Genomic DNA, 24,187 nt, shown 5'->3' with positions numbered 1-24,187 from the left:
ATCTTGGAGACTTCTTTCTGGCCAGGTTGTCTATGGTTTGCCTGTGTTTGTTATAGCTCAGACTTCACCACGGTTGCATTGTACAGTCTACCCAAACTTGCTTAGCCAATAGCTCTTCCTTTATTTTAGACTGGACTTGCTCCAGCTTTACTTTAGAGGCTCAAAGTTCAGGGCTAGGAGGCTCTGGGATATTCTTCTGGAGTACTTTACACTCTACTGGCAGCCCAAAGGGACTCAGCTCACAGGATATACCAGAACACTTGGACTCATTTGATTCTGTGGTGCCAGAATGTCTGTTTCTCTGTGATGGTTTTGGTTGAGGTCTAAAGCCTAATACCCTCTCCAGCCAGCCTCCCACAGAAGTAGTAATGGCCTCCAACTAGAATGGTTTTGTTTTTTTAAAAAAGGGTAAGACAAATTGATGTAGTATATTTTTCCCTTGTTAAAAATGGCTACAAACCGCATTGGCTATGTTCTGTCTGCACTGTCGGAGGCAATATGCATCTGAATTCCGGTTGCTGGGAATTACAAGTAGGGAGAGTTGCTGTAATGCTCATGTTGTTGTGTTCCTTTGCTTTGTGTTTTCGATTTTTCTTTAATGCTGTCAGATAATATTGAGATTTTCCAGTGTAAGAATATGCAGCTTGAAGTTGTTCTGAAATGTCTGTATATTATTATTTCTTAAATTTCTATACCACCCTTCGTCCGAAAATCACAGGGCGGTTTACAACATAAAAACACAAAAATACATACCATAGTAAGAAACAAGTATTCCACCCTCGGTTTAAAAGACTAAAGAATGTTAACCAGCCAAAAGTCTAGTTATAGAGAAACAGTTTTGCCTGGTGGCTAAAGATATGTAATGAAGGTGAGCCTCCTTGCGGAGAGCATTCCACAAGTGGGAGCCACTGCAGAAAAGGCCCGTTCTCATGTTGACACTCTCTGGACCTCTTGAGGAGGAGTCACAGGACAAAGGGCCTCAGATGAGGATTGCAGGGTCCAGGTCAGTTCATGTGGTTCATATGTTGGCTCCCCAACTATTTTGTATGAAGTGAAATAGTAAACGTGGCATTAACCTGAAGCTACTGTGAGAGATGTTACTGGTGTAACGGGTGTGATATTTTGCATTACAAATAATACTCTAATATGTGATAGTTGCATAGTTCCAGATAGTGGGATAAACAGAGGGAAGTTTGGTATGTAGTGTGCAATTGGAAGACCAAGGGGCTAAGAGCTATTTCTTCCTTTAAGTTAAGAAACAACAGCACAAGTTCTATTCCGAGCATCTTATGCACTCTATTGTTGATCTCTTCCAGTCATTTTGAATCCATTGTTGCAAAAATTAAGGAAAGGTGTCTGAAGTTACAGTTTCAAACACTTTAAAGGGGGAGGAGAACCTGTGCACCATCTAGAAGTTATTTTTTAAAAGAACTGCATTATTTGCATGTGAAGAAGAAGCTTTCAGTATTCTTTAGCATTTTATTTAATGAAAGGTTTCCTTTTAAAAGTAGTTTAACCTGGAGTATTTTGAAGTATTTAGACTACACGTAAAAGGAGATTTTACTTGTTATGGAACCACTTTCAAATTTTACAAAGAGATAGTTCTTTCAGCAGCTACTTGAGGCACCCTTCCTGGAAATAAGCTTGTTGTTGTGTAAAACACAATTTATGAAGCTCTGAGCTATGCTTGAGTTTTGTTACTCCCAGTTTCTGTGATTTGTTGTTGAATGTCCTTTGGCAATACCTGACATCCTTCTCGGTGTCTTGTATAGCTAGATGGAAATCTTGCTAATGGGAAAACTCAGCTTTTTCCTCCTTCAGATACACCCTCCCCCCGCCCAAAAATGGGAAGCTGAGTTCCAAATGGTTTCAACACATGTGAACCACCCTGAGAGCTATAAATGAAGGAGAGTATACAAATTTAATAAGCAGCAACAACACTGACCTGGTGCAAAAACAGAATTGTCTTCTCCAGGAAATTTTGCAGAGATTTCATCCAGGGATGGTGGGACCTTGTGGCCTCCAACTCCCCTCTGTCCCAGCCAGCATGACTAGTGACCCAGGATGATGGTTATGAGTTCCCCATCTCTGCTTTAAGCTAAGAACTTGGGGATTGCTGCACAATTATGGGGCTCGCCTCAGGTCCAACACTCCTAGAAGCTTATCAGCAGTTCATTTTCGTAGCATAAAGGAAACTGACAGGAACTCCAACTCCACCCCACCATTTCCTCTTGTATTATTCCTTCTCCAGTGAGCCATTAGCCCAAACTCTCAAATGGCGTATATGCTTTTGCTGGACAGTAGTAACAAACCTAATTTGACACTTAAGAGCAGGACATACTGTTTTGTCACACAGCTAGACATCTCTTCGGCTATTATGGTAAAATGAAATTGGGGAAAATAGCTTGGAAAATGGCTCAGTCTTTGCCTTAATTGCAAGACAGGAAAGCTTTTGTCTTATACTAGGTAGTTTTAAGATGACAAGCATTTCCCTTTTAAGTTGTCAGTCAATCATTTTATTCACTTAGGTTCCCATAAATCTGTGACCTTGAAATAATCATGCCAGACTAACCTCTTTCCCTTTGCAGAAAGCTACAGAAATTCATTGGGTTGGAAACATCTGCTGTGATGGTTAATAAAATCAATGCTTTTTTAATGGATTGTGGCTTTCAAAGTCCAAAATTACTGTCAGATACAAATAGTCTGAAGTGACAGGGTAGCAAAATTACACCAGTCCACTGACTTACCTGTCTCAAGGTGGACTCTGACTGCAACAGTTCTAATGAATGTTTTTCGTCTGTGCTCAGCCTGAATTAGAAAAATTTGCTAGGGAGATCAACTAAATTAGATACCTTGTACACTCAAGAATTCCAGCACAAATTTCAGACAGAATTAATTAAGCAATATAAACAATTGATTTGAGAAGGGGGGGGATCTAATATTATTCAAAGCAAATCATGCACCTTCAGATTTATATTTGGATTTAACATAGTGTTTGTGTGTCTAAACCACAGAGCCTAGGGTTTGCCGATCGGAAGGTCAGCAGTTCGAATCCCCGTGACGGGTTGAGCTCCCGTTGCTCGGTCCCTGCTCCTGCCAACCTAGCAGTTCAAAAGCACATCAAAGTGCAAGCAGATAAATAGGTACCACTCCAGCGGAAAGTAAACGGCGTTTCCATGTGCTGCTCTGGTTCGCCAGAAGCGGCTTAGTCATGACCTGGAAGCCAGTACAGCGAGATGAGCGCTGCAACCCCAGAGTTGTCTGCGACTGGACCTAACGGTCAGGGGTCCCTTTACCTTTTTATCTTACCAGGTGCACCAATATATGAATTCTTTTCATTTAAAGCAAGTGTTGGACACAACAAAGAAGCAAACGTTTATGACTTCTGCTTTTATACTCTCTGCTCAACAATAAAGATTGGGTTTGCTTTGCTTACTATTTAAGCTAGACCTGCACAAGATGAAGCCTGTGAATTGTTTATAGTCTCTTTCCTGGCCATTTCACCCCTCAGCCCCCTGGATTTAAACTACCTTTAGGCTTGTGGCCCTTTCCTTTCTCCTTGATGGAGTTAAGAAGTTACAGCCATTCTGTGGTTTAGAGGTTGTGGTCATTCCATGAAATACTTTCCTCTGAGGCATTGTTTTCATTCTCCCTTACACGATTTGCCAGACATTTGAGTTGAGCAGACTATGGTTACCTGCAAAATAAGAAACATCCCAAACCACGAACCCTTCAAAGCATGGTTTGGTAGCAGTTGCTGATTAGCAGTAGCCATAGTTTGCTCTATTAACAGCTTCGAAATCAAGAGCTTCAAAGTGCTTATCTTTAGGTGCCTCATCCCCCAGTGTTTAACTCCTGTAGCTTGTGAAAACGTCATTCAGGTTAATGCCATATGAACACTTTCCCACGTGTCTTGCTAACATAGATTATTGACATGCTTCTTGATTGCACCTTATAGAATAGTTCTATGAGAATGTTCTATGAAGTTTTATTATGTTGTGATTTTACTATTTTTAACTCCCTTTTTAATTTCATGTGAATTCTTGACTTTTAGGTGTAATTTTGGCATCCTAGAATCTTTGCTGAGAGGCAGGATATAACTAAAATAAATATAGGTTGAGAGTGACAATGTGACCTTAGACTCCATGTATTATTTATACACCAGATGATCAATTACATATCGGTTGTCAAATATCTAAACTGTCTTTAGGAATTAAAATTGTTTGATACTGACTAGCTGTGTCACTAATAACTGTTGTTTTTCTTTTGTAGAACCAAAGTTACAGATGTCAGTGCAGCATCAGGGGCAGCACAGAGCAATGAATGCTGAGCAGAATGGCCTAAAAGTATACAGTCAGCCAAGGCATGCTCCTCGGAATGACACCAGGCAGCCAAGGAACGAGAAGCCACCTCGTTTTCAGCGAGACAGTCAAAATTTGAGGCACGCCATGGAGGGGAGCGTATCAATGAGAACCAGAGCTTCCGAAAGACAAAATTCTTTGGGCCCTGAACAATGGACTGAAGAGAGAAATCGGTGTGATAGACTTTATGCTCGAAAAGATACTGCCTATCCCACAGCTGTTCACCCTGGTGACTTTCATTTTAAGCGGGACATCCCAGTGCAAAGCCGACAAGGGAAAGTGGCATCACCCATGGAAATGAAAGAGAATTCTGCTGCTCAAGATGCATCTGACAACAATAATCAGAAACAGGGAAGTAGGGAAACCCAGCTACACCACCCTGACAATTTCTATGATAGGAAAACACTCATGCTAACCAATGAAACTTTAACTGGCTTAAAAAATGAGCAGCACTTTGGTATGAACATAGATTATCAAAACCCTGTTAGAACTGATCGTTTTAGTTCTGTACCAAATGGCGATGTGGAGCATTTTCAGAAAGGAAGGAGAGTTGGACCTATTAAACTGCCTGCGCCCAACATGGCCCCAGCATTTGATGTAAAAATGTACTATGATACTGGGCCCAAAAAGAGATCTGGACCCATCAAACCAGAAAAAATGGTGGAACCATCTACTTCAAGAGAATATGGGAAAAGCTGGCAACCAGGGGATGAATGTTTCGCCCTTTACTGGGAAGATAACAAGGTATGCCCTCCTCAAATCAAGTCAAATTCTATTGCTTCTGTTTTAATAAATAAGAAAAGTAAATAGTTTGCTGCCTGGGTTTGTAAAGTTTTTCTATCCTGGCTTCCTGTCCTTGGTGGCACTCCGTTGGGTTGTGTGGAACTAAGAATTTTTTTGTCATATCTGTAGTAATGGGTGTTCAGAGGATATTTCCTTAAAAGCAGTAGGCTTGAAGTAATCCTGGGTAATAGGTGTGAAACAGAAAGTGGGACTCCTTAAGAGTGAGTTTTCACTGAATAAGTGATCATAAAGAGACAGATGTGCAGCCTTGTTTTTCCCTCTGTACAAACTGTATAAAATGTAAGGCACTTAAGCAATTTAAGGATATTTTAATTTTTAAACAATAGATTATATTTGCATATTTAGTAAAACCTTTAAACTTGAACTGCAGATGCCTTTTTAAGAATCAAGGATATGGAAGAATATTTACAACTGATAAAATCAACCATTCATTTTTAGGGTTATTTGTCATCTTTTAATTTTTAATTATTATTCTCTAGTATGTAATGCAGTTTGCCAATTCACACCTCACTGATTAAATTGTCCCCTATCATTTAATCAGCTAAAGTATTTGCTGATTAAATTGCAGATTTAAATCTTTCACTAGGAATGTTTTAAAAGAAAATGGAAAAAGTTACTATCAGCTGTTTCTTATACATTTTTCCTAATCCTATTACAGATTGGTTTTTATTACATGCTTTGTGAATATATTGTTGCTTTTGCAACTAAAATATGTGAACTTCTGTTTTAAATGTCTTTTCCAGTTTTATCGAGCAGAAATTGAAGCTCTTCATTCCTCTGGGACAACTGCAGTTGTTAAGTTCTGTGATTATGGAAACTATGAAGAGGTGTTACTAAGCAACATCAGACCCATTCAAGCTGACACCTGGGTACGTGATAATAAATTGTATACAAAGAGATAAAGTGCATAGTTCATACGAACAATGAAGCCATAAACAGATGACTGGTAATCGTGCAGAGAGTTTGAAGTAAAAGCCTGAAGAAGAGAATTCTAGAACTGGTTTAAGACCTTCTTTATTACATATCCATCCATAACAATGCCTTAAAGAATCTGCATGTGGTCTTACACTCATGTAATAAAATGTAAATTGTTCGGGCAATATTCTCGAGTCACTAGCAAAATAATATTTATATGAAAAATTAACAGGATGCTTTTTAAATTTGCTCTGTCAAATTAAGGGTTCTGACGGACAGCTTCCATATGGTTCTGTTTTAGTTTAGGAGATGATGAATTCATAAGTCTTAAATTCCAAAGGGTTTTTTTAATCTATCTGTATGTCAGGTAAAATTAGAGCTGCTTCCACCATTGTTTTCATTGTGCTCATTATTTTGACAAATGCTACTTAAGTATATTAGATAGGTACAATAACCATAAAGACCTAAAGTGCTTCATAAAATATGCCATTCTAAAAGGTCTTATACAACATGTTCATGGAAAGCTCTATTTAGGTAAAACTAGAGTTTAAAAAACCTTTTTGTTTAGTGCACGTTTATTCAAGAACAATTGGGTTGTATCCTGTGAAGCCCAAACTGCCTCCCACTCAATTAATTCTCAATTTCCCATTCACACTGCTCCCCACTCCCGATCCTATAGAAGCATCCTTGCATGAGTACAGCATTGGTGACCACCCACTGCTTTGAACTCCATTTTACTAGGACTGTCTGTATAATTGGCTATGATGACACTTTATAACTATCCTGTTAATGGTACACAGAAGAGTGAACGCTTGAATTGGCTTTTACATTTTCAGTCCTTTCTGTGCTCTCTTTCTGAGTTTTTTTGACAACCCAGTAGAAAAATTAAAAATCCATTATGGTTTTTTATAAATTTTATGACTTTAACATAGCAGTTCAAGTAGTAATTACCAGAGCTCGTGCTACATTTTTTCATGCTGCTGATAATTCCTCACATTTTATTCTCTTTCATATAGCTGCAAACATATTATGTAAAGTGGAGGACCTTGTTTTTCTTTCCATACAAGCTTCTGCATTCTCTTAGTACTAGTTTCTTCTAGCAAAGAGGTTTGTTCTGTAATTCAGGATGGGGACAGTCAAGTAATGTCTAGAGTCTCCTGCTCTTTTCCGTCCCATCAGATTAGCTCTCAGATTCTCTGGCATCCAGCCCAATCTGAAATGTATCATGTACTGTCACAGTCCCTGTTGTGGGTCCCCATGCAGTTCTTCTTGCACGACTCCCAGATTTCCAGACGACATTGAAGTAGGTTTAGAAGCCATCAGTGCTGTCACACATCTCTGCAGGATCTCGAGATAGGACCCAGGAGCATTATGCATCTCATGGTTTCTAGCATCTTGGTCCTGTGCAACATTCAGAGCCTCAGTTGGAGGCAGCAAAGAACGCTGCAGGCCATATTGTGGCAGCCACTGCAAAACCCAACTTTTGTCATACCTGTTTCCTGGCCTAGAGACCCAGTACACTCATCATTCAGAATCTGTTTAGTTTTCAGATGTTCTGTGGATATCAAGCAAAGAATTTGGGTCATTTCAGGATGAAATAAGAGAACCCACCCAAAGCTCTCATTTGTATGGATGCATTGCTAAAGATGAGTTATGCTAGTTCAGTGTTTGTCTGATTATGGGCTTGGTCAGCCTGTTGCCTGATCTGAGGGACATCACTGTGCTTTTGTTGCTTGTGGTGCCTGCAGACTTACCAGTTCCAGCCAGCGTGCTTCATTATGATACTATGGTCATGCACAGTCTATAGCATCAGGAGGAAAACTGGTAGGCAGGCCTGAAACAGCAGCAGCTGCTGCAATACAAGGACAGAGAAAAGAGAGAGGAAGAGGCTCAGTGCGTTGGAGGCAGTCTGTTGAAGGACAGGTGTGTGTGCCACACCCACCCACACCCCGTGGTGGCCTTTTTTAATTGTCCTGCCTCAAATTTTACAGAATGAAGATACTCATAATACACACACTTAAATTGACATCAAAGCAACATAAATAGTGCACCCTTAGGTTTTGGTCGATTTGGAGAGTGCATGTGAATGATTCTCTGGTTGCAGAAGGCATCCAGCCTAATCTCCAAACAGTGGCCAGTAGGAGAGCTGTCCCTTGTTTTGTCTGGATCCTGCAGCTGGAGGTGTACTTAGAAATGGCATTTTTTAATTTTTGCTTCCTTACCATGGAATTGAGTAATTTCCATTTTGTTGAAAATAAACAAAAATGGATAGTCTTTTAAAGGTTCGATCCTGATATGCTTCCAACTCTTAAGCTCTTCACAATATTGTTTGAGTCCTGGCAGAAGAAAAATAGCATACATTGACTAATACTAAAGTATCTGATAAGGAATACAGGGAAGGAATGTTACTGTAATAAATGCATTTCAGTTATATTAAAAGTAAAAGAAAGGGCTATATGAATTCTGTATATTTCCTAAAGCAATAAATGTGAGATTTTGAATGAGTTCTTTTCAAGCAGACATACAGGTCTTTCAATAGAAAATGTAGATGAAGAAGCTTGCACTTTCCATCGCTCAAGTATTGTTTGAACGTTGAACTTGGCTATAGATATGTACCCTTATATATGCAATCCACTGTTGTGCTAAATGTAGCAGTGATCACAAAATAAAGGTATATGTTTGCAAAAAAAGAGCCCAAAATTAAATGCCATCACAACAATAAACTTTTTCTTTTGCAACATTTAAAATAAATTTGAAAAGCATGCATTGTTCAGAGACTTCAGGCTAAATTAAGTCTGTTCTGTAGAAATGTAAAATAAACACAAGATAACTTAAACCTAAAGTGTTATGTTTTTCTCAGATTTCAGGAATACATTGGTTACAAATGATTATGCACTTGTCAGCATCTAATTTCATTATCAGTACTAGTTTTTCTTCTTACTCTCATACGTCCGTGTGCTTCTCAGTAATCTCTAGCATTTGGCTTTATTTCTGGAAGTAGAACTTAAGCATCTGGTTATAATATAGCTGTTTATGGTTGCTGTCTAAGAGTACTCTTAACCCTACAGTAGCCCAACAGAAATAATGAGGTGCTTTCAAGTGGCAGTGCTTCATTAATGGAGCACATATTTTCAAACAAGTACCTCTTGCATCAGTCAGCAATTTTGAAACTTTTCACCTTCAGAGAACACTTCACTTCAACATGCCTGCCAAGGCGCTCTTGTGCATTGCAGAGGAGTCTCAAGCATATTTTAGGTTGCACACAAACTTCACAGGAGGCACTGGCTAGGCCTGATGAGCTGCGTGTGCCTTAGAACAAATACACCAAACATTTGGAAGTTAGTTATGTTCTGTCAGCCTTTTAGTCATTACAGAAATCTGAACATTAAGTAATACTACTGCATATCTGAAGTCTCTTTCCAAATCCACACACTTTAGTTTTAGCTTATTGGTAGTATGTTGGCAAGCACCAGTAAAATAAGACAGTGAATTGGCATGAGTGCTCTAGGTGAGGGAACATGTCCTTGTCCACATGAGCCAAGCTGTACTCTGTGTATATGAGGAGAAGTGCTTCTGTGTCCATCCCACAGAGGTGACCAATCTGAGAGTGACTTCTCTTATCAGGGTATCTGGACCATCTGTGTTACACTAGAGAGGGGTAAGGAGAATTTTGCTACCCACAAGGTGACGATTATGTGTGGTAAGATGATCATCTGTAAGGCTCCTATTTGTAATAGGAAGAAAGTAAAACATTAGAAAACAGTTCATATGCAGTTGCTGTGTGCTGGTTACCAGGAACACAGTGCCCAACCTTTGTGTTGTGTTTTGAATCGTACACACACATGCACACGCGAAAATCACTCTCCATGAACTCAAATTGGGTTAGCAACCTTATTATTGAATAAGTAATGAGCTGTTATAGGGGCCTGTACTGCTGTTTACATGCTGCTCTTGAAGCTTCTTAACAAGTGCTACACGTCAGTTTAGAGGTGGATGGGGAAAAGGCTTTTAGCATAAACTAATAAAACTCTTTGATTTAAATGTACTTCCTGTATTAGCAGTGAAATGTGAATCTTGCCTTCATTTACAAGTAGTTTCCACAGTAGCACTGAAAAGTGACTTTGAAACAGTTCTAAAAACCTGTTTTCTGTTGATTTGACTGCAATGAAACTAGTGCCATGGGTGCAAACCATACAAAGTGACAGAAGGGTATATATGATTTTTGAAGAATAAAAACCTACTTCTACTTACTAGGCACGGTTGACATAAAAATATGTGTTCGTTTGGGATGCTGATCTGCTGGCTGGTCAACACACCACCTATATTTGATTAAAGTCAAATATTCCATGAAGTCAAAAATATTGGGTAAACAGTAGCCAGTCTCTTTTCTTGATCATGATGTCATCCAGTAGCCTTGGTGGAGAGGGAGGCCCACTTCCCCCCAGTGCTGCTGGAGACAGGATTCATTTTTCTCACACATGCATGCATGCACACACACACTGTATATATTAGGAGCAGACTTCTTTACCTCACAACTCCAGAAAACTGCCTGTTTCTTTCCAGTTAAGCCATTTGGTCTGGCTTCTTCTATCCATGTGCTGTAACTTACACAATTTGTGGAAAGGCTTCAGATAATTAAAATAGGATTGTCTGTCTTTTCAGAAGTCTTAATAGCGATAATCACAAATGATAAGCAGCAGTTATTGGTGAAATCATCTGGTTTGAGGAAGTCAGATGCACTACTGTGCCATTCAGGGATGACTTTATGGATTATGTGACATCAGTGCATTAGTTTTATATGGGCCAGTACTTGTGTTATGTCTTGTAAAGTGCTGCTTGTACATCTTAGCATTTATAACTTTGAAGTGAATAGCTGAGTGGAAGCAGTAATCACTCACACCGCATTCTGAAAGAGATTAGTATGGCTGCAATCCATCTGTTGGTCTGCCACAGAGGTGGGGAACTAGATCTGGCCAGTGGGCTGAATCCATATAGACCCCATGGACCAAGTTTATCACAATGACATACAGTGACTTATTTTTGCTTGTGCAGATAATCATCGGATTCTCATGGATGGCAGAGCTCTACACCCAGTGCTTTGTAACCCCTGATGATCAGCTGATTGGCAGTGCAGCCAGGTCTTTATCTGCCCCACACCTGATGTCATATGTGATGCCAGGTGCAGAGTTTATGGGCATGGTTTGGTCATGGCTTGGACCCATTTAAGCCTCAGGCTGGAGATGCTCCACCCCATGGACTCCACCCCACATAGACTTATTATGCACTTCTTTCATAGTGGAAGGAGTTTTTGGGACTCAGATACACCATTTTTTATGTGTATGCCTGAAAACTATAGTGTGGAGCCAAAACAACAACATCAACAACATTTGTGAGTGAAGATATATAGCCACACTTTTCAGAAATATGTGATTGGCTATGGCTTTTTGTTTAATTTCCACTTGATGGAAATTCCTATGTGTGCTCTTAGGTGATGTGTTAAATGGCCTTCTGAATGTAACTGGAGCAGAGATGCATTGAAACCACATCAGTGGTGGTAAAACAACAAAGTACTGTGTTATATTCAGCTAAGAAATCCCATTAACGCAAGGATGTTAGCCTGCACAATGGGACTTCGCTTCTTGTATCTCTCCCATCTGCTGTAGAATGTTGGCAGAACCCTCAGAACAAACTGTGGAGGGAAGGGAAGACATTTCGGGACAGGAGAGGAAGTCCCATTCTGCAGGCAGAAGTTATTGCCTTAGTGGGACAACATTATAAGATACAACCATGTTTTTTTATTGCTGCATCTGAAATAGAGGCTTAGGGGAAGGCTGGAAGAGGACATGGCAGGATGATTATCAAAAATTAAGTCCAAACTATGGAACCAACAATCTGGATTTTTGCACTGAATAGTCTTTGAATTCTGCCAAACCGGTATTTTGTAAGCAGGCAGACTTTGGTAAATTATAGGAATAAGCAGGATTTCGGATACTTAGAAAAGTAAAATTTCCATCAACTTCAGTGTCACAGAGGAACGAAATGTTTCCTCTCCCATTTGGGTGGGCAGGTGGAGAGAATGAAAGATAAATTTTTGGAAGAAAGTAGAATATTTACTATGCTTTTTATCATTTCCTGGTGAGTTTCTACTTCTACGATTTGAGGGAGCTTCCAGGACCTACAGTTGGAAGTGAGGAACCTCAGCTGAATGCCCAAATTAGACCCACCAGGCCATGTTCACATAGCCACAGTCGCCTGCTACTCACCTGCTTACAATACATCAGGAATGGAACAGCTAAAGTCATGGTGGCAACGGAACAATCCAAAGCCTTAGGGTGGTTCTCAGTTGTTTTGTTGCAGCCCTGGCTGCAGTTTACATTTGGCATTGAATGCCACCCTGCTTCTTTAGAGTGCAACCACACCTGCCTTATAAAAGTTGATTGATAGTTGGACAGCCCCACCCACCTGTCAAATGCGGAGGGCTGCATTTTGATCTGGCCCATCCAATGGAAGTGGTTCCCCTAGCCTATGGAATTGCAAGGGCCTTTGTGGTTGGCATCTGTCTGTCTCAAGAGGCAATGAAGTGCGTCTGGGTCAGCAGCACTGAGGTGACCTCTCCCCCGGGGCCCTAGCCTGGGCAGTGTTTCTGGAGGTCCTGGGCTGCCCAGACAGGACCCCGCCCCCTTCAGCCTCACTGATGGGGCCTAAAGGAAAGCAGAGCAATAGGTTTGGCACCAGCTTGGCAGACTGCAAGTCTAGAAATCAAGCTGCAGTTGACGAAGCTAAGCCACATCTGTTTTAAAAATCACAATAGATGGGGCGAGAACTGGGTCTGATGGTGAGCTTAAGGTGTTCTGCAAACAGCTCCACAGACCTAATCCCATGCTGCCCAGAGACTCAGCCCAGGAAGGTTACCATTGGGGGGATGGGACAGCACTGTAAGGTTTGGTTGGTGCCCATTTGCCATCTCTAAACTTAGAGTGATAAAGAGAGAAACAGTTTTCTTTAGCTTTGCACATGAAGTGATACTGTTAGGAAAATACCTGAATATTAAAAATTAGTAATTAAAAGGATTTCCAGTATTGGAGAAGGAGCAAGAAGCAGCTGCACTGAAGGTAGTCAGGCATATTTCAGTTTTGCCGGTTGAGAATATAGTAAAAATAGAGTTGAAATAAAAGGCCTTAATACCATCTTGGCTTAGGAACAGGCTTCCCTTCATGCCATCAACATTACCCAGAAACAGAAGGAATGAAACCTGTTCACTGGAGGCAACCGTGATCTAGCAGCATACACCACAAGCACTTTTTTTTACAGAGGGTTGAAATTACTTTGGAAAAGTCTGTTCCCCGGCCTCCACTGATCACATTATTAAGGACCATTAGTACATCTAGATGCTTGAGTTAGCTTGATGATACTGAAGGACTCAGCAGTGTATCATCATTATACAATTCCACAGGAACTAGACAAAGTTAGCCACAAGAAACTCGGGTCATTTTAAAAACTAAAAGTACAGCCCTCAGGTTTCTCTCTCAAAGTAGTTCTGAAAGATCAATAGCTTCTGATTCCAGACTTCCATTTTTATCTTCATGAACCTAACAAAAGTGAATATTTACTGAGGCTGAAAAAAGCTTTTTGTTATGCATGTTAGCTTGTTTTTTTTTTCTTTAAAAAATGGCACGCATATTTTGAAACAGCTGTTTGTTTCGTGTGTCAATAGGAATATGAAGGTTGACAAGATTTTTATTTTACACCTCTAGAGTAAATGGGATAGATTGCCTTATAAATTGTCTTAAATGGTGACTAGAAAACATTTTGAGGGCATAATCAGCAATTAATAGCAGTATTTTTAAAAACTTTGCTTGCTTTAAAAATTAGAAAATATTTCATCACATATTTTTTCAATGTTTACCCAGATTTACCAACCACACACTCTTAATGCACAAGACACGCATGCAGGTACATGTGCATGAACACATATTCTATTTATTTTTCTGGGCCTTCTCTACTAGGCAGCAGTTAGGGGATGAGAGATGTAGCAGTGCAGCATATAAATAAAGGAATTTGAACAAAATATCTCATTATTTTCAGTATTTGTGCTTCGCTTCATCCCACAACACTCCCCAGTATGAAGGCATATTATCCAATGTTATATAGGCTAGCTGTTTGGACCTAACACATTGATTCAACATTGATTCAAAAAGGGTTCATTTTTTCAGGTGGAAGGTATTCCATTCTGAAAGCTATTTAATTTTGGAGTCTGTTATGAGCATAGACTCCCAATCTTGTCAAATAACACTTGGTATAGGCATATGCTGTGAACAGCCTGAAGTCAGAATTAGTCTAGGAAGCAAAACAAGATGGTTTATTTGATTGAATTCCTTCAAGTATAAATTACAAGTCCTTTCTAGCTTTAATTCAGTTCTGTTTGCTTTTCAGAGAGATCTAAAAAATTCAGTAACTTTATGCTTTTGAAAGCATACTTGTTTTAATCTTTAAGGCATTGGGAGAAGAGTTTATTGAGTTTTGAGATGGAGCCTTTTCTAACTTGTTGACTACATCATAACTGAACGACATTTGGATGTCAGGCTGAACTGTGTTTTAGCATGTGGAGAATAGTCCTAGACTCATCCAGTGTTTGCACACTTCTCCTATCATCCCATAAGTTCAAAAGGAGGAATTCCGAAGCTTCTCCTTTTTCTTTAGGATAGCACAGTTTCTTGTGTCACTTGGAGCTAAAAAATAAGCCAGTTTCAATTACAGTTCCTTGTATGGAAGGCATGGGAGGCTGCACTTAACAAAAACCAAAAGCAGGGAAGGCAAGAGGAGCATGTCAACTTAGGAGGAGGCTAAGCCCTTTCACAGTGCATTAAACTCTGGTTTAGCATGACATTCAAATACAGCCAGTATCTTGGCAACTTGATATTATTCAGGTCAAAAGACCTGTTGTGGAGAAAAATATTGTTCCCTGCTTGGGACATAGGAATAGCCAGTGAAAACCATGTTGCCAGTGCAAGTGTGTGAGAGGATTATGAGGCAGCATTCATATTTGTGCTGAAATGTGATAATTTATTGATATTATGGGTATGTGGACAGCAGTACATTACTTTTGCAAAAACAAAACTTAAACCCCTAAATGTTTTGTCAAAGTGAACAAATTGTTTTGGAAAAGGACAGCACTTATGAACTGTGCCAGATGAACAATAGTTGGATTTCTAACCAATCACTTGCAAACAATTGTTATCCTTTATTCACAATGAGAGCCTTGATATTTCATATTCTCATTCTGACTGCTAGAATGATATAAATATGAAAGCATCATGTGTCAAAGCCATTAGAATAATTGAAATGTTAATGGACATGACCTCCAATCCCTGCCAGAAGAAAGCATTAGGCTCCAAACCTATCTTTGAAAAACAGGTTTTCAAATAAGTCTACATTAGTTTGCTCTAGTGAGGATATGGATAGTGAGCAAAGACCAGAACCACACCAGAAAGAAAAACAACTGACAAGTGGTGAAAAATTGGAAATATTCAATGCAAACATGATGCAAAATAAACACTAAATTAAATAGATATGAATGCAATATAATAGATGAAACAATTTCAGTGGGACTACTACAAACACTAAATAGGGGGAAATATAGCTGGTTGTATTAACTGCTTAAGATTAAGATGACATGTAGGAGATAGATGTAAAGACTTTGTGGAACAATGAGTAAATAAATTATTGAAAATTGAGAAAATGTTAATCAAAACAACCTTATTTATCAGACTTTCTTGGGTGAGGTCTACTGTTTTCCGTTAGAAGATTTCTGAGCAAATGTAGTCCACAAGGATCAGGAAGAATAAAAAAGGAAACAAAAACAGGAAAAAACTGAAGAAAACTATCCTCTTTGAGACCTGACCTGGAAGGAGTACAAGTCTCCTCTTAGCGAACAAACCAGTGTGCCCAATAAAAGCATAGATTGATTCTTCATTTCTCCAAAACACCAAACCACTGTTCCTGCTTTCATAGAAGGTGGGTTTGGAGAGGAAAATGTCGCTGGAGGAAAATCCCATGTGAACTAGAAGTTGTAAGATAAAGGTCGAGAGAGAGAAGAAGGCCCTTTCCCTAAAATAAAAAAAATCATTTTAAATCTGGTTCTCATTGGTTACATCCTCAAATAATTTTATTCATTAAAAATTAATCCTCCATCAATATGTGACTTACACCAAGATTCTGAGTCTTCTTTGTTCCTCCTCTTTTAATTACCCAAAGAAAGGCTTCAATTTTTAAACAGGAAAAGGATGTTGTTTTAAAAAAGGAAAAACAATCTGCTAATGTAAGATACATACTTTGACATCAAACAATGCGCAAATTGTCATCTCGTCTGTCCTCCCAGTTGAACGACGTGGCCCAGGGAGAGAGGGGAAAATAGTGGAAGTGAACAGCTGGCTTCACAAATGGTGTAAACAGGAACGGTTTGGATTCTTAGATCACGGACTGCAGTTTCTTGAAGATGGACTTCTGGCAAGTGATGGGCTGCACCTCACAACGGTTGGGAGAAATGTTTTTGCCAAAAATCTCAGAAACCTCATCAGGAGGGCTTTAAACTGACTAATGTGGGGGAGGGAGACAGTGCTCCTGAAGGTAGGAGTCTATCAATTAATGAAGATGATCATCCAAATGTCATAGACCAAATGGAGCAAACAGCATGCGGACCTAGTGGAGGGAGGAAAAAATCCTTAAATAAGAGACACGGGGGAATGATTAATGGACTTCAATGTCTGTACACTAATGCGTAAAGCATGGGAAATAAACAAGGTGAGCTTGAGCTCTTGGTACAGCAAACTAAATATGACATAATAGGCATCACTGAAACCTGGTGGGATAAGTCCCACGATTGGAATGTAATAATGGAGGGATACAATCTATTTCAGAGAAACAGACCAGACAAGAAAGGAGGAGGAGTGGCGTTATATGTCAGGGGTGTGTATACCTGTGAAGAGATCCAAGATTTAGAACCTCAAAGCCAAAGTGAGAGCATTTGGGTCAAAATTAAGGGAGAGAAGAATAACAGAGACCTCATTGTGGGAGTTTACTATAGATCCCCAAGCCAAACGGAGGACATAGATGATGCCTTCCTGGAACAGATGGCCAAGCATGCAAAAGGAAGGGAGATAGTAGTAATGGGGGACTTCAATTACTCGGATATTTGTTGGACGTCAAACTCAGCCAAGAGCATAAGGTCAAACAGATTCCTCACTGGCCTTGCAGACAACTTCATTGTCCAGAAAGTGGGAGAAGCAACAAGAGGAACAGCCATTTTAGACCTGGTCCTAACCAATGTTGATGACCTGGTTAGTGGGGTAGATGTGGAAGGATCATTAGGCGCGAGTGATCATGCTCTTCTGAAGTTTACTATACAGCGGACAGTAGCAGCCAAGCATACTAGGACTCAATTTCTTGACTTTAAGAAAGCCGACTTCATAAAACTTAGGGAAGTGCTGGGTGAGATCCCATGGACAGCAATACTAAAAGGAAAGGGAGTTCATGATGGCTGGGAGTTTGTTAAGACGGAGATAGTAAAAGCACAACGTCAGGCAATACCAATGAGACGAAAACATGGAAGGTGCCTAAAGAAACCAGGGTGGCTATCTAAAGAACTTTTAACTGAATTAAGATTAAAAAAGGATGTGTACAAAAAATGGAAAAGGGGGGAAACCACCAAAGAGGAATTCAAACAAATAGCCAGCACGTGTAGACACAAAGTCAGAAAAGCTAAAGCACAGAATGAACTCAGGCTTGCTAGAGAGGTTAAAAGCAACAAAAAAGGCTTTTATGGGTATGTTCGTAGCAAAAGGAAGAACAAAGAAACAGTGGGGTCACTCAGAGGAGAAGATGGTGAAATGCAAACAGGGGACACAGAAAGGGCTGAACTCCTCAATGCCTTCTTTGCCTCAGTCTTCTCCGATAAAGAAGACAATGCCCGACCTGAAGAATTTGAAGCAAATGATTCAGCAAAGGAAACACAGCCCAGAATAACTAAGGAGATAGTACAAGAATATTTGGCTAGATTAGATGTATTCAAGTCTCCAGGGCCAGATGAACTGCATCCAAGAGTATTAAAAGAACTGGCAGATGTGATCTCAGAACCACTGGCAGTCATCTTTGAGAATTCCTGGAGAACAGGCGAAGTCCCGGCAGACTGGAGGAGGGCAAATGTTGTTCCTATTTTCAAAAAGGGGAAAAGAGAGGACCCAAATAATTACCGCCCAGTCAGTCTGACATCAATAGCAGGAAAGATTCTGGAGCAGATCATTAAGCAAACAGTCTGTGAGCACCTAGAAAGGAATGCTGTGATCACCAATAGTCAGCATGGATTTCTGAAAAATAAGTCATGTCAGACTAACCTGATCTCGTTTTTTGACAGAATTACAAGCCTGGTAGATGAAGGGAACGCAGTGGATGTAGCCTACCTTGATTTCAGCAAAGCATTTGACAAGGTGCCCCATGATATTCTTGTAAAGAAGCTGGTAAAATGCGGTCTTGACTATGCTACCACTCAGTGGATTTGTAACTGGCTGACTGACCGAACCCAAAGGGTGCTCATCAATGGTTCCTCTTCATCCTGGAGAAGAGTGACTAGTGGGGTGCCACAGGGTTCTGTCTTGGGCCCGGTCTTATTCAACATCTTTATCAACGACTTGGATGATGGACTCAAGGGCATCCTGATCAAATTTGCAGATGACACCAAACTGGGAGGGGTGGCTAACACCCCAGAGGACAGGATCACACTTCAAAACGACCTTGACAGATTAGAGAACTGGGCAAAAACAAACAAGATGAATTTTAACAGGGAGAAATGTAAAGTATTGCACTTGGGCAAAAAAAAATGAGAGGCACAAATACAAGATGGGTGACACCTGGCTTGAGAGCAGTACATGCGAAAAGGATCTAGGAGTCTTGGTTGACCACAAACTTGACATGAGCCAACAGTGTGACGCGGCAGCTAAAAAAGCCAATGCAATTCTGGGCTGCATCAATAGGAGTATAGCATCTAGATCAAGGGAAGTAATAGTGCCACTGTATTCTGCTCTGGTCAGACCACACCTGGAGTACTGTGTCCAGTTCTGGGCACCACAATTCAAGAAGGACACTGACAAACTGGAACGTGTCCAGAAGAGGGCAACCAAAATGGTCAAAGGCCTGGAAACGATGCCTTATGACGAACGGCTAAGGGAGCTGGGCATGTTTAGCCTGGAGAAGAGGAGGTTAAGGGGTGATATGATAGCCATGTTCAAATATATAAAAGGATGTCACATAGAGGAGGGAGAAAGGTTGTTTTCTACTGCTCCAGAGAAGCGGACACGGAGCAATGGATCCAAACTACAAGAAAGCGGATTCCACCTAAACATTAGGAAGAACTTCCTGACAGTAAGAGCTGTTCGACAGTGGAATTTGCTGCCAAGGAGTGTGGTGGAGTCTCCTACTTTGGAGGTCTTTAAGCAGAGGCTTGACAACCATATGTCAGGAGTGCTCTGATGGTGTTTCCTGCTTGGCAGGGGGTTGGACTCGATGGCCCTTGTGGTCTCTTCCAACTCTATGATTCTATGATTCTATGATTCTATGAATGTCATGGAAACTTGGAAAACCCAAACTTGCAGCACTAAAATGACAAAGGAAGAGCAAGAAGAGCAGATATTTTTAATCTAAAATGCCTCATTGCAGCAGGAAACAGGGCATCTCTTCCTTCATTTACTTTCTCTTCTACAGTTTATTTTTCTCTGTCCATTTGTGTTGTTTTATTTTGGTCCATTCTGCACTGATTGACACCTTCGCTGCCCTCCATCAGAGCCAATGATGCAATGGGTGTCCTTTTGGTCATGTTTGCTTTTGGTAGCATTCCACCCTCCACTGATGGGCATGAATGTCTTGTTGAGGAACAAAAAGTGGACATGTACCCAGTCATTGCCAGCATTTCCACCAGGCACACCAAAACCACTCATGCCGTCTACCAAGTGACATTGTGAGAGCAAGCCTCCGTGGTGCTTGACACCGATGTCAATATTTCCAACCATCACAAACTTAGGGTTTTCTCTACTTTGGTTCCCTTCATTTTGTTGTTGACAGCAGACTGTTTTTTTCAGACTGAGAGTTCACAAGTTTCCTTTGACATGGCTACAACACCACACCTTAGGGACTTGACCCATTCTCAAATTTGAGCATGGCAGGTGCTGTTGCCCTCTGCTTGCATACTTTGCTAAACTAAGTGCGGCATAACCAGGATGCCTGATCCCACATTGAAGGCCTGCCTTTCAGTGGTAAGGGACTCATTAGTTCTAAAACTAATGACATTCTGTACCGAAGCTCCATACCTAGGCCCACAGCGTTCCATATGCCCTTGTCATGGAGGTTTCTCCAGATGTGCTGTATCTCAGTCAACAGAGGCACAATTATCCTGTTAGTCATCTTCATATTGATCCAAGAGATCGTTCCCATCTGTGAAGTTCAGTTATCTAACCATCCCAGGGCAGCAGATATCCCAAGCATCTGTTTTGACTTGTGGCATGTCATAGTTGGGAGCTACAGTGTTCTACATAAACAAGCAAACTGGCACTGGTTCAAGGATTCTCCTGCCCTTACACTGGAGTTGTGGAACTGGTGTGTACCTAATGTTATCATTCCTGTGGTGATTTATATTGCTGTGAAAGAAACTGACCCAGCAGACCACCTGAACCATACTTCATTACTCTGGCAGGTGGACCCTTGTGCTTTCCACTACCTATTCCTCTATTAGGAGATGCTGCAGGTAGAGGTTTTTGTCACCTTCACCAACAGGTAGTGCAGTGATAGTTCTGCAGCCAGAAGGGCATGTACAGGAGATGTCTGGTGGTGTTTTCCTCTTGAATAACTAGTGATGGGTCAACAAATTATCACTGGCCTTAAGAACCACTTTCTACTAGTCAGCTGTAACATATAGCTACATCATGATAGTGCAATTACCAGCCAGAGCCATATTACCTGACAGAGTTACATAACTCAGTTTGTGATTTAGGGGTAGGTAACCTTTTTTCTGTCTTGGTGCAAGGGACCACACTCAGGTGGCAGTCTTGGCCAAGACAAATGTAGGTGCGGCTGTTCAGCTGTTCCCAATCGCCAGGGCAGCAATGAGACAGAATGAGATCTCCACGGCCGCCCAGTTTCCCCCTCCCCACAATAGAAGAGGCTGCTGGTCCTTTGAGAACCATGGCTTCATGGTGTTCCAGGAACCTTGAGGTAGTAGATCCCAGCATATCCCGCTTCCCTCACCTTTTGTGACAGAAATGGCAAGGGATGCAGAATCACCACTGGGAACAATCACTTGAAGGTGCTCTGGATACCTTCCCTTGTCCTTTGCCTTTCCCAAGTAGTTTCAAGCAGTATCCTGAGAGAGCAGTGGTCCAAAACATCCTGTTTGGACCTGTTGAGGAGGCTGGTTCTGGCCCATTGGCTGCTGGCTCCCTGGGGATTATTTCTGACTAAACAGCAAGAATCTTAATGTGATTGTGTTGCCAGTTACATAGATTGATGAGTATATGAATCATTCATGTGATTTATTTGACAGCTGGTATTAATTCCACAGTTTTTGACACCCCCCACCCTTTCAACTATTTAGGATTTTTATTCCATTAAACTAAAAAGAATTACGACACAACTGCAGTTTTTTCTATACTTAACTTGGGGCTGAGCTCCTTTGAGCTCTGTGCTACTTACTTCTGAACATGTAGGTTAACTAGCAAAACATAGGTAAAGGTAAAGGGACCCCTGATCATTAGGTCCAGTCGTGAACGACTCTGGGGTTGCAGCGTTCATCTCGCTTTATTGGCCGAGGGAACCGACGTACAGCTTCCAGGTCATGTGGCCAGCATGACTAAGCCGCTTCTGGTGAACCAGAGCAGAGCATGGAAACACCGTTTACTTTCCTGCCAGAGTGGTACCTATTTATCTACTTGCACTTTTGACGTGCTTTTGAACTGCTAGGTTGGCAGGAGCAGGGACCGAACAACAGGAGCTCACCCCGTCATGGGGATTTGAACTGCCGACCTTCTGATCGGCAAGTCCTAGGTTCTGTGGTTTAACCCACAGCGCCACCCGCGTCCCTCTTAGCAAAACATACTGAGCTTTAAAAAGCCTAGTGAAATGCAACCTTTAGTTTTAAATTAGAAATGGAAACAATCTGACAAAGAATTGTAAGCATTTACCCTGTTAGCCTGAACTTTCCCAGTTAGAAGAAATCCTTCTCAGTTCTCTGAGAGGCTGCAAAGCTTGCAGGCCAAAAAAGGATCAAGCTCCACCTATTCACTCCCCAAGTTTGTTTTTAATCAGAGTTGTCTGCATTCTCCATTCAATTCGTGCTGGTAAAACAACTGAACAAGTGATCTCCTACAGAAAGATTGTCTGTGCTTCCTCAAAGTCTACACCTTTTGAATTTGAGCTAATCTGCCAAGAACAAGCCAGTTGTGGGAGGCCATGGCCATAATGACCCAGGCAGTTATGGCCCTCTTCTTAGAACAGCCTATTCCAGTATGAGCTTCCTCTTTTCATCTGCAATGAGAGCCCCAAGAATGTAGCTGTGAACTGGCATAGTACTTTGCTGGTCAGTGTGGTAAGAAACTTCTCACTCGCTAGATGGACATGGTATGTGCCACAAAATGGTCTAGCTGCCACTGTGCCAGAAACCTATCTGCTTCACTGGACAATGTAGCTTTGGGAAAAGGTTTTGGGCACATCAACAGCTCTTCAGAGTCTTAGGCAAGATACAAGAGACATGCCCCAGTCATTCCGATGTGAGGAAACCAAGTTTTTCGGCTCAAGCTAGTGTCTGATCTGATTTACAAAGGCAGGCTGAAATCTATGTCCTAAGCTCATTCTTAACCCTTGTCTTAGCAAAGCATTCACATGGCTTAATAGCAACTGTGGAGAATACACTTTTGCTGCTGATGGTCTTTGGTGGATGCCGAGAGGGCATTTGACAAGTTCACTTGGGGCTACTTTATTTGAAGCACATCCGGTCATAAACAGCTTCAATAACAGTACTATGTTTGGTCAGAAATGAGGTATGACTGCAGACTAGCTCCACTGCCAACCCCCACTTGATTTAGCATGGTCCCAAAGTCTCCTGTTAACCTTATCTGAGAGTGTAGCACGTGCAATTCCCTTTCAAATATCTGAAGCAAGGTGTAGGGCAACCCCTGTGCCAGGGCTGGGGAACCTCTGGGTTGTGGGCCTAATTAGGTCTGCTAACCAGTTCCATGAAACCACACATACCTGCCCAACACCTCCCATCATGTGTGATGTCAGATAGGGACAGGTAGGGACATTGCTGTTAGCTCACAGTCGTGAGCCACATTGTGTGCACCTGAGGGCTTATTGGCAATGCAGGCTTGCTCTCAGCCTTGTAGTGAGAGCAAAGGCACCAGCACCAGCTTCCTTAGAGAGTTCCCCATAGGGAATTCATAACACAGCTATGCCTTGCCAAACCAGGACGTGAGCCTCAAGCCTGCTTGGCTTTTCCTTTGTATCCCAGTTTGCGCTGCTGCAGAGGAATGCCAGGGTGCTCTCCCACAGGCCAAATGCAGTTCCACACCCCTGGCCCAAACAGAACCAAAAGGTTTGAGCCCCCTGGAAAAAGTGTAGACTAAAACATACACATGTGCTTTAAGCACAGCAAGAAAAGGATAGAGCAGCATTTTAACCTGCATTTAGAATAATGGGAAGTCTTATTCTAGCAACTATGAGCTAGCTTTTTAGGTCACTTACTCATTTCCTCCTCTTTTCTTTGCGTTTAATCTTTCTGACAGGAGGTTGTACTATAATTTAAAATAAGAGGTGGGGAAGCAGATGGGAGGCCAAAAATTCAAGTTTAAATTTAAATTCATGCTCAGTGGTGATAGCTATTGCAGTTGTTATATGTAACATCTGTTGAAAGAGCTGCTGACACTTTAAAAGGGTATCAGAAGTTTAAAGGTGAGAAATCTTCTACTTAATATGTTTTGGTTTTTTCCTTTACACTAGGAGAACTGAACTGGCTTTGAAATAAAAATAGGGCCAGGTGTTCCTATCCCCCCCGCCCACACTGTTCAATCCTT

The 24,187-nt window shown here is 41.2% G+C and overlaps 1 protein-coding gene across 5 annotated transcripts in view; it reads left to right on the top strand.

Moving 5' to 3' along the window:
- TDRD3 (tudor domain containing 3) overlaps nt 1–24,187 on the top strand; it is a 65,029-nt gene that overhangs the window by 33,614 nt on the left and 7,228 nt on the right. For all 5 annotated transcript variants that reach the window (XM_082221420.1, XM_082221421.1, XM_082221423.1 and 2 more), the window contains 2 exons: nt 4,273–5,105; nt 5,909–6,034. In XM_082221420.1, coding sequence (XP_082077546.1) covers nt 4,273–5,105; nt 5,909–6,034 — 959 coding nt within the window. The remainder of the gene's footprint in view (nt 1–4,272; nt 5,106–5,908; nt 6,035–24,187) is intronic.

The sequence above is a fragment of the Podarcis vaucheri genome, assembly GCF_965113315.1.
Source record: "Podarcis vaucheri genome assembly, chromosome: 4".
Lineage (NCBI taxonomy): Eukaryota > Metazoa > Chordata > Lepidosauria > Squamata > Lacertidae > Podarcis > Podarcis vaucheri.
Note: the sequence above shows the minus strand (reverse complement) of the source record. Positions and strands in the feature narration are given on the sequence as shown.